This window comes from Ischnura elegans, chromosome 2, assembly GCF_921293095.1.
Source record: "Ischnura elegans chromosome 2, ioIscEleg1.1, whole genome shotgun sequence".
NCBI classification, from domain to species: Eukaryota; Metazoa; Arthropoda; class Insecta; order Odonata; family Coenagrionidae; genus Ischnura; species Ischnura elegans.
Genome location: NC_060247.1, coordinates 22997145 through 23014769, shown reverse-complemented (window position 1 = coordinate 23014769; position 17625 = coordinate 22997145). Strand labels below are relative to the sequence as shown.

At 37.8% G+C, this 17625-nt stretch overlaps 1 protein-coding gene across 14 annotated transcripts in view; it reads left to right on the top strand.

Annotated features, from left to right (window-relative positions):
- LOC124153473 (uncharacterized protein CG43867) overlaps positions 1-17625 on the top strand; it is a 681094-nt gene that overhangs the window by 628432 nt on the left and 35037 nt on the right. For 13 of the 14 annotated variants that reach the window (XM_046526651.1, XM_046526649.1, XM_046526653.1 and 10 more), the window contains 4 exons: positions 5522-5695; positions 8249-8332; positions 10919-11074; positions 12888-13724. In XM_046526651.1, coding sequence (XP_046382607.1) covers positions 5522-5695; positions 8249-8332; positions 10919-11074; positions 12888-13724 — 1251 coding nt within the window. The remainder of the gene's footprint in view (positions 1-5521; positions 5696-8248; positions 8333-10918; positions 11075-12887; positions 13725-17625) is intronic. The other variant, XM_046526646.1, reaches the window with a different exon arrangement.

The window sequence follows — 17625 nt, the reverse complement described above, 5'->3', positions numbered from 1 at the left end:
GGGGGTGGTTATAGGGGTCACCTTAAGGCTCAGGACGCCTTCACCGTCATGAGAGGCATCTGACTTAGTAACTCCTTACCTCTTCTCTTTTATTACCTCAATATCACGGGCCCGCTCTCCCTTGCTGCCATATCTATCACTTTTATATGCGTTCGACGCCGTGGTGAGGCATAATCCCTTGGGGACAGTTAGTTGAAATGTAAATATCGTTTTTCCCAGATGCTATTCTTGTTCAGTTTTAGCAGATTTTCTTAGATTTTTGGCTTAAGAAAGATAGGGTGTATTTCTGGTGTCCCCGAATAGGCCATAGTCCGAATAGTGATCAGATATAACGGCTTATCTTTGCAGATTTTCGTGTTTTTGCCACAGACATTCTTGTAGCGTTTTAACTACTTGATCATATTTTCCTAACCAAGCCTTACCATTTCTTCGTCATATTCCATTAAAAATATTCTAGATTTTTAACACGTTTATCCAACTCTAACCCTCAGATTGATATTATTTTCGTCATTTAATGCTTCATCTAGTTTTCGCGCAGGGTACTCTCTTGAGATCTTGCTTGTCTCGTTAATCATTCATTCCGTAGTTTTAATTTGATGCCTTGTTTCTTTAATCCTCTATTCTTTAATCCTCTATTCTTTCATCCTCTATCCTTATTTACCCATCTACCTATTTATTTATTTTTTGTATTCCTACCCGTGATATCATCATTGTATTCTGAACTCCTATGCGTAATCCTAGATCCTTCCGTTATCATTGGGTTTCAGACGGAGCGCGCTTTCCTATCGGATGAACTGGTTGTGCAAGGATGTCTTTTGATTACGTACGCGCCTCCAACAGAAGGCGACCCCCGTTGCTGTGGTATGAGTGCTGTTTCTGCGAGGATTCATTATTCTTTTGTTTACACCCGCGTTTCGCGGGAAAAAATAATTGAGGTGGCTTCCCATTGTCTTCCTTGAAAAAGGATGGCGCGCGGTCTATCCCTTAATTGGTCACTCCACCGGGGTCAGACGTATCATCCTAGCTCAGCTGAGGAACAGACCTCACCGCGACGTACCTCCTCCTGGTTAGGGCCTGAACCTTCGATCTACATGGCAATCATCATTGCCCCGGCCAGTGCAGTTGTAGGGGTCAGCGGAACGAGTCGGTCGTACCAACACGCCAAGGTTTTAGCCCTGGAGAAGCCTGGGCAGTTTAACATAGGTGGCTGAAATCAATAGTTGGTTCGATTGAATTGAAGGGACTCGATAGTCGTCGGTTATCTCCTCCGCACATCACATGGAAACATCTCAACGGAAAAAAGAGTAAACGCTGACCAATGTTTGCAACGAAAACTGAAGTCGTTATAATAAAAATATATTTTTATCGAAAAAATTACAATAGTTCGCTTTTTTTAGTTGGAAAGCTCATGCTGGCTCCATACCCTTGTATTTTTATTTCTTTTTGATAAAAAATAAACTTTAAAGAAATTTCAGCCTGAGTAATGTCTTAGTAAACGACCGATTTCATCCAACTTGGACATCATCATCCCCAGACAAATGTTTTGTGACAAAATTATGCGAATTTTTTTTATCAGTAATGTATTTTTACCTTCTTTAGACCCGAATGTATTAATATTCTTTTATTTACATATCTCGCTCTTCGTTTTCATCTTCTCGGATCAGTTTTGACGACAGTATTTTGATATTCTGCACAACGTTTAAGTTCTAGATTACCTTAATACTCAAATAATATAACTCAAATAATTATGAATTATCAATATTTTTTGTTAACTTTTAATGAACCCTCAGTGTTTTTATTACTCTTAAATACAAATATACCATAAAGATAAATGCCTCAAGTAACGCTGCCTACTCATTTTCGTATACAATTAATAAATTTACGCCCTCTTTTTTGTGATTTAGTATTTTGTTATTATGGTACATGATACATTTCTTTTCAATTCGTTAAAGCATATCGTGGTGGTGATGGAAAATCTTAATTTCTCTTACACGCGCTCTGTATCCAAGGCGAGCCATCGTAGCCAACGGTCGTTTTATTCTGCCTCTTTTTCCGGCCAAATACGATATTTTCGAGAGCTCAGGATGTGTCCTCCCACGTCGAAATTGTCTCGAACGAGGGAATGAACGAGGGTGCTGATGTGTCACGGACTTTTATAAACTCATTTCGTCTAATCGGAGGAGGATCTCCTGAAGATTGCCATTTCCCACTGGATTGTAATGTGGTGCGTGCTGTTCTCTAACTCCCCATTCTACCCTCCCACGCCCCCTCAACAGATCGACTTGCACAGGCGCTCTTTGGTCTGGTGGTCAGGTGGGGAAAGAGAGGCAGGCGTGTTGGGAGGGTATAACATGGGTTGCCCTTCCTCCGTGACGGTAGAGAGAGTAAACTCCGAAAGCTTTGCCTAGGACGGGACGGTTTTCCGGTGCGCCGCCGGTTCAGAGGTCCCGTTTTTTTTAGCCTTTTCCGCACTCGGCTAGCAATGGTTTAATCTTAAAGCTGCATCTTTTCCTGTTTCGGGGCTGCAATAATTTTAAATTTAGAGCAGGCACTATTTTTCTCTACACAATGATACTTCCAAGCTGATTGCCTTGGTTTTCAACAAGAAATACGACAAGAATATTGAAAAAAATACGACTGACTGAGCAGTTGTGATGGGTTATCTCAATTAAAAACACGGTTAAACGAAGGATCGGTTCTGAACTGGGGAAGCATCTCTGAAACTGAAGCCCCTGAAGCATGACAAGGTACACACGTACGTAACGCGTAAAGACAAGCGTGACATGATCGCGGTCCAGGTTGTTATTTTTTATGTAAGTTTACGTGGATTTTATCGCTGTTCACGCCATACGTTATAATTCAGTTATTCAAACAATCCATTAAGTACTGTTTTTAAATCCTTATTAATTGGTAAATAGAGTCAAATGAATAATAGCGGATGGGAGAGGCGAATGGAGAGCTGCATCAAACCAGTCTCAGGATTGTTGACTAATAATGATGATGTTGATGATCTTCTTTAAGGAAACAGTTTTCAATAAAATTCGAACTACAAATTCGCTGATAACATAAACCGCAGTCCTTATGGAGAATTTTAGATGAAAATTTCAGTGAATAAACTATTTTGGTGTAAAACGCAGGTTCAATAGAAAACACAGGTCAATAAAAAAAACAATTCATTAAAAGAAACCGATTCCATACCTTTAACCTGTGTAACTCCGTCACAAAGATTTTTTTCTATACTAAGAACTGGTTCACGCTTCAATAAACCGCCTATCCCTATGGGTGCTCTTCCTTGACGATGGGAGAGCGCAAACTCCGACCGCTTTGCCTCTTGAGAGCAGTGCTAGAGGATGTTGTCGCCGGAGGGCATGTTCGTTCGTCGGTCGTTGAGTGGATGGCGCTTGTGCATTTAGATGTTGCGCCGCTCCATATGCGGGTTTAATGCATTACGTAACTAGACCGCGGCGTAGAGTTGCTTGCTCCTCGTTTGCAGTCCAAGCAAGAGCTAAATGAGTATGAGTTAGTTATGTGCACAAAGCACAAATCGGATCCCTGACATAGCTCTAGGATAATTATGTTTGAAAACATTTGTATTTCGTGTGGAGAAACTAAGGATATTAATGATATATTATTATTATTATTATTATTTAATGACATTACGATAATTATACAATTGTAAAATTAACCAATGCATTAACATCATCTATAATCCTCAGAGTGCAAAACAATATGCATGAAAGTGTACTTTCTTTTTGGTTGAACTTTTAAATCATGACCAATCAAATGAAGAGGTTGTATTTTGAACTCTACTGAGCTTGCATTATCCTGGTTTTGAATAGGTAACCATTATTACTTCCTCATTACTTCATAATTACTTTTGATTAGAAATATCTTTGAGATGTGTGTCATTTCCCAAGATAAATACGCCGTACTCAAGTGAGTAGCAATGCTCTCTCCATCCTTACAAAATTATTATTATAGCGCCACCATTTGAATGAGGTGCACGTTATTTTTTTAGCTATGGATGCTGATTATTTAGTCTTTTAGTAAAATTCATCAGTATCATGTGAAATTTGAGGTCTCGTCACTGGCATTATCTGTTTATTTTTCTTAAAAGGAGGGGTGACATCAGTTTAAACGATACTTGTCACTTCGAACTAAATTAACCGACTAAGAAGTAAAAATTTCGAATATTCATTCAGATTAAATTACCTCATGGATCTACCATCCTCAGAAAATCTTAGATCCTTATGACAGTAATGAAGAGTTTTCGCATATGTAAGGGAATATGGTCATTAACTCGGTTTTAGTGCAGAGTTTAAATCAAAAGGTGAAGTATTTAGAGTTATTTCACCCGTTACCTTCCTAATTATAGAATTACTTATTTTCCACTATATCAAATTTTTATAGGACAGTTTAAAAATTCTTTTTTTTCTGTGGAGCACTTGATTTTGTCTTAATTAATAGGGATGAGCTTGAGAAAAGCAACAAATCAATTTATATTCTATTGTAATATCTTATTTGATTCGTATTTTAAAGTAAAATATGATATTTTCATTCATACAATATCTCGGTATTTATTCTCAATGTCAGAGGAAGCCATTGGGAGCACTCTTGTCGGTTGGACGCTATCATTTGGTATAATTGGAATTGTTGAGCGCGTTCTATTGCTACGTTCAGCAGTTAAAACCTTTCCCCTTGCGTCCTGAGTGTGTTTGAGAGATTCAAGTCTTAGCTACCTGAAAGTATGCAATCGTGCATAGCTTGTGTGAGGGAATGTAGTGGGTGTTAAAGGATACTTTGTTTGAGGAGTCTCGATTTTTGAATGTCAGCGTTCATCGGAATGTGTTGGTTGGGGATTAATATATTGCGCCCAAACTTTTTCTATCGCACTATTATTTGTTTCTTTCAAATATTAGGATTTACGCTGCGTACTGTAAATGATCCTCGGATTTCTATATAACTAAATTCATTTTCGGGGAAAAACTGACTCATGAATGGATAATTTTATGTAATATGTGGTATCTATGACGAATGTAGACTGCGAATGGTGGAAGAATTATGGCTTAGCTAGAGGTACAAAGGCTATAGTTTTTATGGAGATATTGAATCGCGTTTTAGAGCATAATTTCGGAGAGGATTAAATGAATATTAGGGAATTGATCTAATTGTCTTGAATAAACATATTTCCGATAATTAAAAAAATATGAATGCTTTATTCTAATTTGGTCTGCGTATTTTTTTAATTGACGTCTGATGACCTCTTTTTTGGTCATTCCATCTTTAATAGTCCTTCAAATGACGTAAATATTGAACTTCCCGTGCATTGGATAACCCTCATTTCTTATTCTGCAGATCTTGGTAGTTAATCTTGAAATAGACATTGAAATATATTTTTGGTTATTAATTTATTTAATTAATTGGAGGTGTATTGTAATGTTCTTTGTAACTTATGTAGTCGATTTTCATCTGGGCACGTGACGAAATCATTATGGGTGTTTTTCATTTCTTTTTGGTTCAGGTGCGGATGATGGAACAGAGGCTGGCAGAGGCTGAGTGGACGACACAGTGCGCAGGGGCTGCCTCCTCATCCTCTGGCTCCGTCTCAGCAACTCCCTCGATTGGATCCGACCCTGCCGTGGTGAAGGAGAAGGAAATAGTGATCAACAAACTGGAGACACAGGTTGAAGAACAGGTGAGCTCTTTACGTGATTCCAATTGTTTTCATTTTTTGTGATTCGGCCTGAGATTTAAGGGGATGGTCATGAAATACACAATCGCTTTATATTATTAAAATTAGACATTGCAATATTTCCACTGAGTTTTATTATTACACAACGCGTTTCGTCGTTAAAAACAACATTATATCAAGTGTGTTGTTTGTAACGACGAAACGCGTTGTGTAATAATAAAACTCAGTGGAAATATTGCAATGTCCAATTTTAATAATATTAAGAACTTCCACCATATCGTGCCCAGCACCATACAAGATAATCGCTTTATATTTTATTAATCATCATAAATCACCAATCCAAGTATTTGTGTAACGCAGCTCTCTATTGCATTCTCCTATCAGCTAATCTTTTCATGTGTGGGCTCACCTCCTTTTTATTCCTGGTATTTTTTTTCCATATATAAGAAAGCTTTCGATCGTATGATACTGGCCTGAGATTTAAGGGGATGGTCATGAAATACACAATCGCTTTATATTATTAAAATTAGACATTGCAATATTCATTGAAGTATCATTGGGTTTTCCACCGGTAGTGTATCCTTCCTCAACCTTTGTAACACCGACCGGCATCCCTCATCGGGAAATTCTGAATTCAGACGGACACGAAGAAACGTTGGAAGAAAAAGGCCTTATCAACCGTTGGAAAACTTGGATAGAATTTACCAGTTCCTATGTGGCTCAATCGAGGCATTTTGTTGCTTTTCTTCCCGTCCATTTGTCATTCGACGATTTTCCTCATCGGGATATCGATGTATTGATGCGCCATCATGTTGGCCGAGTAAATTGTCCCGTCTTCTTCTCAATATTTTCAGGAGACTTCTCTTTAATCTCACTTCGTTTAGCATGTTCTCGTTACGGACGATACATTTGATTTTCTTCATTTATCAGTACTTAATCATAATGTTTTCCACTCTTGACTTCTGTACTGCAGTCAACGTTCATGGTTCGCTGCCTTAAAGAAACCTTCTGCAGATGTAGCGTCGAAGGCATTCGGTCTCACTTACTTAACCGATCCGCTTCTCGAAATTCTTACTTCTCCGCTACCACCTCAGTATTCAACACTCCTGTCTTCCCTTCCCTCTGTAGCTTATGTAGTGGTAGCTCGGAACGATGGCCGTTTGACGTTACGAAGAAATGCTTTAATGCATTCGATCCTGCTATTGCGAATATGGCCATTTAAAACGGAGCGATTAAATTGAATCGAATTCTATTACTAGCTTCATTAGAACGTGTGCATATTCATCACCAAGATAGCTATAGCATTATTGGAAATAGAACTGGCCGTGATCCTGGCGTGACCCTGACGGCTGTTATAACTAACGTTAGTGCTATTGGTGCGAGGTTTCCCGCTTCCTTGGCAGCAGTGTACTTGGGCCGGAAATTCTATGGAATTAAAAAAAATTACTGTCGCAATAAGTCCTGCGCTTATCCCTATGGAATTTCTCTTCTGCTGTCGTCGTCATTGTGTCTGGGAAAGTCGTTCGCAACTACCGTGGAAGGAGTTCAGATTTTTGCCGTTTATGGAGAGGGTCAAATGCGCGGATTTCGCAATAAATTATCATTATTTGTAGTACTCGTAAAAAAAACTTCCTATTTTCTTTTATTACAAGCTCCATGTGAGAACTCATAGGAAATTTACTCTATTTGCCAAGTTTAAAAAAATCCCCAGCCTGGGAATAGAAAATCGGATATGTTGCTTTTCGAATCACTTTGCTATCCATGTTTCTCAGTTTACCTTTTGAATGTTGCAATAATATCACAATCACGTGGTAGGTGCTAGTGATATTGGAGTTACACAAACGGTCGCGTATCATACCTACAAATTTGCAGTATTATCTTAGAAAATAGTCTACCAATGCTACGTTTTTTCTATTAAATAATGTATTGGTCCACTGTGAGCTCTGTATTCGGAGGTTCGCGAATGCCTTGAAATCGAAATAATGGAGTGTGGTATAATTTCACCCAATTCGCTCACCAATCTAAATGCTTCCATTCCAAATACGTTGCAATTTTTCAATCAGCAATTCTCTAATGATATTTTCCTTGAGATTATGTAGCTAAGCGACGGAAACGAGGAGCTTTAACTCTCAGAAGCTCACGGGAGAGCCAGGTTTGAATTTTTTTCAACTAGTTGTTTTTAACGCTGTGTAGAGGGTAGAGGGGGTAGATGGATTTCTAACTGTGCCTAAATTCTGTGGTATGAATGTATGCCAGTGTCTGCAAGGACTGAAGCAAATAATTTGTGCTTTTGCATTGATCAATCAGTCAGAAAAACTGTTGTGTAAGAAGTAAATTTTTTACCAAATGCTGTTCTGTATGACTGAGACAACCATTGGAAAATTGTTATCTTGTCTTGTGTGATGTCCTAATTCAGGGTTCTCCAAACTACTGCCTGTGGACCAGAGGTAGCACACTAAGTTTTGTCATAAAGCTTGGAGACCCCTGTTATAGGCCAATATGTTTTTTTAAATGATATATTCATTTGAATCTTATCTTATTTGATTTTCTCCACAGAGGCAGCTAAGATTGCAGGATGCAAAACAAGTTGAGGCTAAGGCAGCTAAAATAAAGGAATGGGTTACGAATAAGCTTAGAGAGGTACGTATGCGCTACTTTTCTTTTTTTATTTCTTAAAGTATTGCTATTTAAATTCCCTGTGCCTTTCAAGTTGGCTTTCAATAATTTCATTCATCTGTATTGTGATTTATGTTGTTTCATGAATGTAATTATTTTCAAAGCAAAATAACTCAATTTGCTCAGAATCTGATTAAATAACCACTAGTGCTTTACTAGCCATAGCAACATCTGGATTTTTCCCCAGTGTAAGAAAAAATATTGACAGTGATGATTTATGATATTATTATCATTTCATATTATATGCATTAGATAAATTATATAAATGTACTTTCATTAAATAGTTTGCCACCATCATACTTTTTTACTGTTCTCTCTACGTATTGAATATTTTTGCACCCTTATTCTGTGGCTCCCTCTCTTGAAATTCTCCCATGCAGGGGAAAAGTCATGCCATTATTTCTTGTAAAACCTATTGCTTAACAACTGCAAATTTATGTAAATAAAAATAAACTGATAAAATTTCTGTCAGCCCTACACAATTGTACAGGGAATAACATCGTTGTTCCTCTTGAAAGGGATGAAGTTATGGAAAGAGAAAAGAGAAAGTTCATTCTTAGTGCACTCTAGAAGGAACTTATGAGATTTTTTTCTCTACAATATGAGGGTTACTATTTCTGTAGGGTTATTAATGGGGTGATATTATGATCTTCAAGATTTATAGTTTCTGAACTATTTCATTAACCCTTTATTTTTCCTTCGGCATTCAGTGAGAAAAATTGTTTTCCTTACTTCCCATTCAAGTTTGTTTCAGTACTCTTGATTTCACCTGCAGATGACTTTATATATTGAGGCTCTCTGTTTAATAAGCCTGTGTTTATTTCCAGTAAACACAGTTACAGTGAGCACATTGGTGTTCAAAGTTTGGCTTAGCATATGTATGCAAAAAGTAAGGATAAATGGAAGAGAATATCTTAACCTTAGGAGGTATTTATGGATAGATGTGATCTGATGAGAGGGTCTTAGAGTAAGAGTAGGAGGAAATGGGTAGTAAAGAGCCTGATATAGGTCAACTAGATAAAAGTTTGGTTTCCTATTATTTTTTTATTGCCTAAATCGAAAGATTATTACTCCTGGAGTACGTATTTCACACATTTAGATTTTTTAATGACGATACCTATTTTTCACGATTAAATGAAAAGTGAAAATTTTCAAGCGCTCGAAAACGCGACGGCTAAGTATGAATGCTGGGAAAGCCCTGTGTGACGTCATTCTGTTTTCAGCTATCGCCGTGTGAGGTGACCTTGGGGCGAGGCTTTGAGCGCTGTTACGATGCAGGCTGCTAGCAGGTAGCGCTTGGCTTAAATAAGGATTATTAATACCCTATCAAACGAAGGAAACTTTCCGACCTTAGGCAGTTTTAATAGATGGTTATTAAGACATGTTTCCTTGAGATCTGTCCCTCATGCATGCATTGGTAACCTCAGACAATGTAAAACTCCTATCTACTCGTATAGAAACTAGGTCCTTGTGACGTCACGTGGAGTGGCATTGCATGGGCGCCAATCTGGACTTTTTCAAATGCTGTTAAAATTAGCCATTGCCATTTGTCTAAACTGGTATTTCTAAAACCAAGTAATTTGTATATTATGAATACACTAATGGTGGGTAATGAATAGCAATCAATGCATTTTGTTTTCTTAGATAAAGGAAACTACCCCATTGTGCTTTATTACGTGGAAACAAGGATGTTGACATTGGAGGATGACGGATGACTGTAGCTTTTGAGATGTGGTGGTGAAATGTATGGGGAGGAAAAGGAAGTGCAAGGGTGTGAGGGGGGGGGGGGTGCTTGATTGAGGATGGAGAGGGGATATGGAACTGATGAAGGGTTTGGATGGAGACAGTATTGAGGGGGTTGAGGGGAGTGAATGATATATAATGCTAAAAAATAGGAAGACAGTGGAGTAAGCAAAGAAGGGGAAGGACGAGAATAGGCTTGCTGTTCTGGGTCCCGATGAATACCCACCCAGTACCCATTCACAAATATTTTAGGAGCATCGTCAATTGCAGAGGGGGCAATTTCGTCGAGGTTTTCCATACTCCACTCCTCCAAGAACTCAAGAATGGGTGATGGTTGAGATCCGACAGAAATGTATGCCAAAATAGGCATGAAAACATGCTGCCATTTGGCTCTGCGTGCCCAGCAGGATAGGCAGCATTATTCTGTAAAGCCATTGAAATCCATGGGTATAGAGTTTGCCTTAGTGAATCAATCTGTTCGATATGGTCCGAGTTTGGTACATACTGTATACACTACAGCTTTGTAATTTGGTCGAGGTAAATGGCTGGAATTTTCACTGTTTGTTCCTGGTTTACTGATAGCATGTCGTATCATTTCATTGATTATTTGTAGTACCAACAATAATGTCAAGGTAGGCCACCCCGATTGTATTTGTTTGGGAATTTCTCTCCAACAATTTACATTCACTCTGTCTATTTTAACTTTGCCTAAATGCATTTTAATTTCAGAATTATCCATTAACTTTAATTTAAATTGGAAAATACCTTTTTATACTATTTTATTCATCGCTTCTGATTTCCTTTTAGCTTGAGGAGCAGAATCAGCATTTACGAGAGCAGAATCAGAAATGTAATGAGCAATTAGAACTTCTTCGAAATCACTTAGCTCATCTTAGTCAGCTGGGAGTTGCCCGTCTTCCAGCATCTGCAATTGCAGCAGCTAAAGACCGAGCCAGTATTGGGGTATGTTGTAAATGTTTTCCTTTTATATCAATGTGACTCTTCCCTGTTGAAATCAGCATTATCCTTTAATTCATTGTGCTTTTAGATGTCATTGCTTGGTATTTGTAATTTTTTTCCAATTGATGTTGGACCATTGATTTCTATTTTTAGGATATATATTGTATGAAGGTAGCCATGTTTTGGAGTAAATGTGTTTGTGAAAAATATAAACTCCCCTCTCTTAATTAGCAGAGTATTAATTGGTGCCTATCAAGTTATTTGTTATATCTATCATCCTATGCTATTATTTCAATATCTTCAATGAATATGATGTTGCACTGTGAATTGATGCAAAATTTTAAGCAAAGTCATAAAGATGTAGAACCAGTACTTACCGTATGATTTAATTTTAAGATGTGTCACCTGATTTTTGTATTAGCTAGACAAATATAGCCATAGGCCTGTTTGAATAAATTCATCTCATAGAATTGAAAATTTAACATGTAGATATATTTATTTTTCACAGTAGTTATCAGTAAATGCTCACTAATAGGTATAAATATTATTATTATTATTATTATTATTATTGAAATAATATAACTTGGGAGTAGCTCAAATTCATTGTAGTTTAATTTTAATCATGTAGGTAGTACTTTTTGCTAGTATCCTATAAGAATGAGAATCTAGGTCTGAAAGTTATTTTAACTGCCTTATTGATCAATATCATACAAAAATTTAAGGGTTGGCAGTGACCCTTAAATGATATCACTGAAGAGCTTCTCTTTAAAAATATTGTTTTCAGCTAAGTTGGCGCATTATTCTTATTTACAAATGGTAGAATAATAATCTCTGGTAAAATAAAATTGCATATATTCTGAACACTTACATATGTCATAACATTTTGGTTTTCATACATACTTGTCCTGTGCCAAATATCTAGGAAACGGTGTAATTTACAAAAATGCTTTGTCTGTCTGTATAAATTCAATTGAAATTGGTTCATGTGTTTTCAAAGTATCTTCACTGCAGGCTTAATCATATTCATCATTAATATTATTTGTTGTGGATGAAGTGAGTATATTTTCTTAAATTCACTATTTCTCTACTTATTTATACTGGAAAAGCTGGTTCTCATTTCACCTGGCTCTACTGGCCATATAATAAGAAAAATAGATTTTAATAATTCAATAAAATATTCTGTAGAAGCCATACTAGTATCTAGTGTTTTTGTTTGAATCTCGTGAATATCCATTTAGAAATGAAATTGATGATGAGGCAATAATGGGTAGAAAAACTTGACAAACATGTTTTCTTTTGCTTGGGTAATTCGTTTTTTGCTCATCTAAAATTCAAGGTTAAAATATTTCCAATCTCCATAGTCAATTTTATAGAGACATTGTAAGTCTTTCAAATATAACAGAAAGCATACCTGGCTGAGAAAAATATTTGTGTTGTTGTTGATGACATGATGTTCTTATGACAATCTTCAAAATTTCAATTTCAAATCACCTCATTTAAATGTGACATGTGCCATGCTTTTGCTTTCCATTGCTTTACTTGACTTGAGCCGTATGAATCCTTGGTGTTCTGGTAGAACCTTGTGCTTTTTGGTAATTTGATGAATTTAAAGTTGTGCCTTCTGCAGTTCACATGTCTGGGTTAGTTTGCTTTGTATTTGGCTTTCTCATATGTCTGTTGCCGTCTACTACTCGTTAATGGTATTTTATTTTTTGCAGTGTTGAGTTATAGTTTGTTTATGAGCTTTTGTTGCACTCTCCTAATGCTTCTTTCTGCTTCTCTTATCCTTTTGAACCTCTTCTCAATGCTTCCTTAGGTGAACTGCCACAAAATTCTTCATTCCCAGGAGTCCCCTCGTTGTAGCAGTATTGATGGTGAAGGAGCAGGTAGCGAGGACTCCCTTGCCCCTGACCTTCCAGTTCGTCCTGCGTCCACCTCGCTTCCTTATCCCTCTCGACGTCGATCCGACGGCGGCTCTAGAACCCAAAGTGATTCTGAGCCTGAGCCCCTTTATGCCGAAGTTGACCCAAACAAGAAGCGCAGTGGTAGTGGTGCTTCTAGTGGCATTGTGGCCCCCAACTCTTCGCCCGCGCATCCAAAGCGAAGGAGCAGCAGCGCTCGGCTGCGGGACGCTGCAGCATCGCTCAGTCCCCGTAGCCCCCTAGATGCCCTGGATGCCAGCTTACCATCGGCAGCTTCTCTTGCCCGCTCGTTAGCGTCCAGCGCCGCAGCCAACTCCATCCCAGAGGGCTCTCCTCGTCTGTCGCACCGTAAGCCGAGTGATGAATATCGGACTCTCACGCAGGATCTCCAAGCTGCCGTAGAGAGTCTTGCTCTCCTCCCTCCGTCGGCAATCGCAGCAGCCGCCGGTGCTGGTGCTACAGGCCCACCGATGCCGGAGGCGTCGATTTCTGCATCGAGTAGTGAAGTGCATGACTATGCCGAGATATACACGCCCAGTAAGGAGCGTGCGGCGTGGGTGGGGATAGGTGGTGACAGCAGTGGGGGTGGGAGTGCGACTGGTTCCATGGGAGGCACGAGGGAATCGGATGGTAGCAGTGGAAGTGGGGCAAGTGGTTGTGTGCCTGAAGATGGGAAGCCACCTACCCCACCGTTGCATCGTTTTCCATCATGGGAATCTAGGATTTATCAGGTGAGTTATCAGTGTAGACTACAATTGGATATGGAGAAAAATTTAAAGGATTGAGTATCCTCGGCATGCTACTTATACTTACGGATAAATTTTAGCGAGTTAAAAGCACCACAAAAAACAAGTGACTTTGTTCCTACTTATTTGTATGGGTGCAAAAATATTAATCTCTTGGAGGAAAATAGATGTAAAAAAATGTTTTATTTGAAATGGATACTCACCTGAATCTCTCGAATTTGGGTTAGGTATGGCACCAGTTACACCACTAAGCCATCATTAGTAAAGCAAATATCCTAAGTCATTGTGGTGTAATTGGTAGCATGTCTACCTACCTTGAAATTACGAGATCTTAGTGCACGTCTAGGTCAAGAGTACCTAATGGATTTTTGGCTGGGAATTTTCTCTTTGGGTATTTATGCATTAGCTAGCTAGAATAATTTTGATTGATTATTTAGGGATCTCATGTGCCCCCTAACTCCCCACCATAGTTTTTCATCAGAAACAATTTTATACTCTTCTAAAGCAGTTTGAATGACCAGCAATGTGTGTAGTTGATTGAAGTACATCCAGCCTATTTGCTTAGGTCAGTGCACCAGTGGAAGGAAAGACCTATGGTGACCATTTGCTTGCACCCTGCAGTCTCCTAAACTATGACCTATGTCTTCTATCAGCAGTTATTATTTCAAGAAAGCCTCAAAGCTTTAATAGTTCTGCAGCATACATGCTGAATGAACTTTACTCCTGGTGTTTTAATTACTCAGCACGTGCCCCCCTCACTTTTTCTAGGGAAGCAGGTTTAATTAAGGAAAAGATTTTGCAACCCTAGTGAAAAAAATGTAGTATGTGGATGGTTATGTAATTTAAATAAAGTGGAGGATCAATTATCTGGAATGCATGGGACCAGACACCTTTCAAATGAACGATATTTCTGGTGAATAGAGGAGTTCCTTGGATGCAGACAACACTGCAATTATAGAAAATATGGAAAAAAAATTTTTTCCAAACATGCGTTGGCATCAGTGGAATGATGCATTTTAGAGAATGTGATCAACTAATGAGAAAAGCCCATTTAAATTCATGATATATTTGGTTAGAGAGGTGATTAAAAGATATTTAAAACTTTTTAAAAGTTCTTCGTCCGTGATAAATCATGAAGGTACTCTTGATGAAGCCACCTGTAAATGGAATGAAAAAGGAACATGATTTTTTGCAATCCTACTGGAAAATCAATATGTTGCCTCTTCATATTTTTTAACATGCAGCCATTGTAAATCCCATATCCTTTTCACAACTACTGGCTTGAATTGATTGGAATCGAATCTTACGTTTGAAGGTAACCCCACTTTGAATTTATTACTGTAAATAACAACCAATTGTGAATTTTTTCTCTTCAGTTTAATATTAATTGTCTCAGCTAATCGTGTAAGTGCCAAAAACGTTGGTAACTTGTAAAACTACTCAGCTTTAATGTAATAAACGATCCATTCCCAAAGCAGCGTAAATTCCAAAAAATTGAAACAGTTACTTACCATTATGTCCAATGGATATTCCTTTGCTATGGGTGGAGTGGTGCTCAGTATCTTTGGTGGCAACACAGCGTGCTCTTAGTTGTTAGACTAAGTTTTCTCATCAAATTATTATTTTTAGCCTATACTTGTGAAACATCTCTATATTGTTCGAAGAATGATTGGGGAAGAGTGCTTTCACCTGGGAAAACGGCAGCTGAAGAAATGAGTTTTAACCTACCTGTCTCTTTGATTCTCTCTGCTGCAAAATGAATGTGGAAATTCAAGAAGTCAAAAGAATTCCTCTTCGTGAAGGTTGGAGCTCGTTGAACAAAAAAGTTTGGCAATTGTATTTCAAAGAAGAAAATAAACAGTCATCATTCATGCGCTCCATATTTGTCGTAAAACTGCAAATCTCATTAGATAGATTTGAAGTAATTTTGGGTGTGGGTTGCACGTAATCTAAACTTCAATTCACTTCCATTCCTCTCCTAATTAGGTGTGGAAAGTTGGAGGAGTAGACCTTACTTACTGATGCTGTAAATTCTGTTGTGCAAAATCACCACATATTGGTATCCCAAGTGACAATATAAAATAATTTACCGAAGAAAATGGCAAATTAGTTGATTAGCACTTTCATGATTGGCGTGAATACAATTAACCTCTGAGATGGCAGATAAACCACTTAGATCACATCTTAGCTTGGTTATGCATCTTAAAAGAATAGAAATTAAAAATAGGGATGGACGAATCCAGTATTTTTATCGGATTCGGATCGGATCCTTGATTTTCGGAGCCAGATCTTTCGGATTGGATATTTTCGGATCCAAATGCATTTTCAAATTCCTGACGCTGAGATTCCCCCGATGATTGTTCAATCTCATGGGAAGAGTCACACTGTGTGCCAGTCATATTTTGCTATTTTTATCTTCCATGACTGCAATTCTCCTATGTAACCTCTGCGAGAGCTTTCAATCAAAACAGTTCATGAGTAGGACAAGAATCGCAAGCGAAGGCGCATTCAAAGATAGTCTTTCCACCCTTATTGCGCATTGCATTCACTGAAGCTATTATTCAAAATTTCGAATCCAGATCCGATGTCTTCCGCGACTTTGGATCTGATGTATCTGATGAAGGGCAATATCCGCAGATATTTGGATTCGAGGTATCCGATCCAACCATCCCTAATTAAAAATATTCCAGAAAACCTTCCATAGTTTAGATGCTTCCATTATTTAGATTTCCCAGAAATTTGATCCTCTACTGTATCTCATTTTTATGAGCATCCTCTCTGGCATCAGTTTTATGACTCTAGTCATGTTATATCATGAGTTGGAAATATAAGCCTTTAATGATGCCACTGCCAATGCCAAATAGATAGCAGGCACTTGGGTAATATCCTAGCCTTGTTTTTCTCCCTGCAACTAGCCACGGAACTATTCAGGTGATCTTCATACTCCAAATGATGATGATGGTAGCTAGCCAATGCAAAGGGTGCTAAATGTGAAATTTAGTACATATTTGGTCTTTACTGTTCCTTAATTTGTCAAGAAAATCCCTTGAATATTCCGTAGGCTCATTGAGAACCATTTTCATGAGGGTCTATTACAGAGCATGTGCTTGCTTGCTGTGAAAGGCTTGCTTAAACCATCCTCCTTTGCTTCTATGCCTTGGAATCTTAATGTAACTCACAGTCACACTGTCAATAATGGCTAAAATCAATAAAAAAATAGATTTGCATATTCTGCCCCTGACTGTGACATAAATACATATTTAAACTTAAGTAAGTGTGCCTCGCGTTGTGATGTAAGTGGAAATGTGAGTTCCTTCAATACCCATTTAAAGTTGTTTATATCTTGAATATTTTGTAGGATTGCAAAACATTCAAATGGTACTAACCAATTTAGTAGCTAATGATGTTTTCAACTCCACTTTATGTTCTACTTCTCTCTCTCTCTCAGTAGTGCATTCAGGAACTAGTTACCTTTTGGTTGATATGCTTCGTATTGCTGATGATGCATTGCATCCACATGAAACAGTATATATATTGAAATTAAACAGCTGAATCTATTTTGACCATAAAAAATTAATTTGGGGTATCTTCTACACTGCATTATCCAGGAACTAGTTATTTTTAAATGTTAAATAAGGTACCTAAAATGTTATTTAAGGTTGAGATTGAAAGTTTAAGTTATTGGCTTCTGGTGCAGGTAGAGAAAATGGATTTTTATTTAATTGAATCCTAATATAAGTTAATTAATAGTTACTTCTTTTCAATCTGTTCAGGGGAAAAATAGCTTTTCAATTCAATCATCAATGAATTACATTGTTTTTATTTTACCATTTGAAATTAATGAAATCTTCAAAACTGCAACTACCAAAATAACTATGGTTGACAT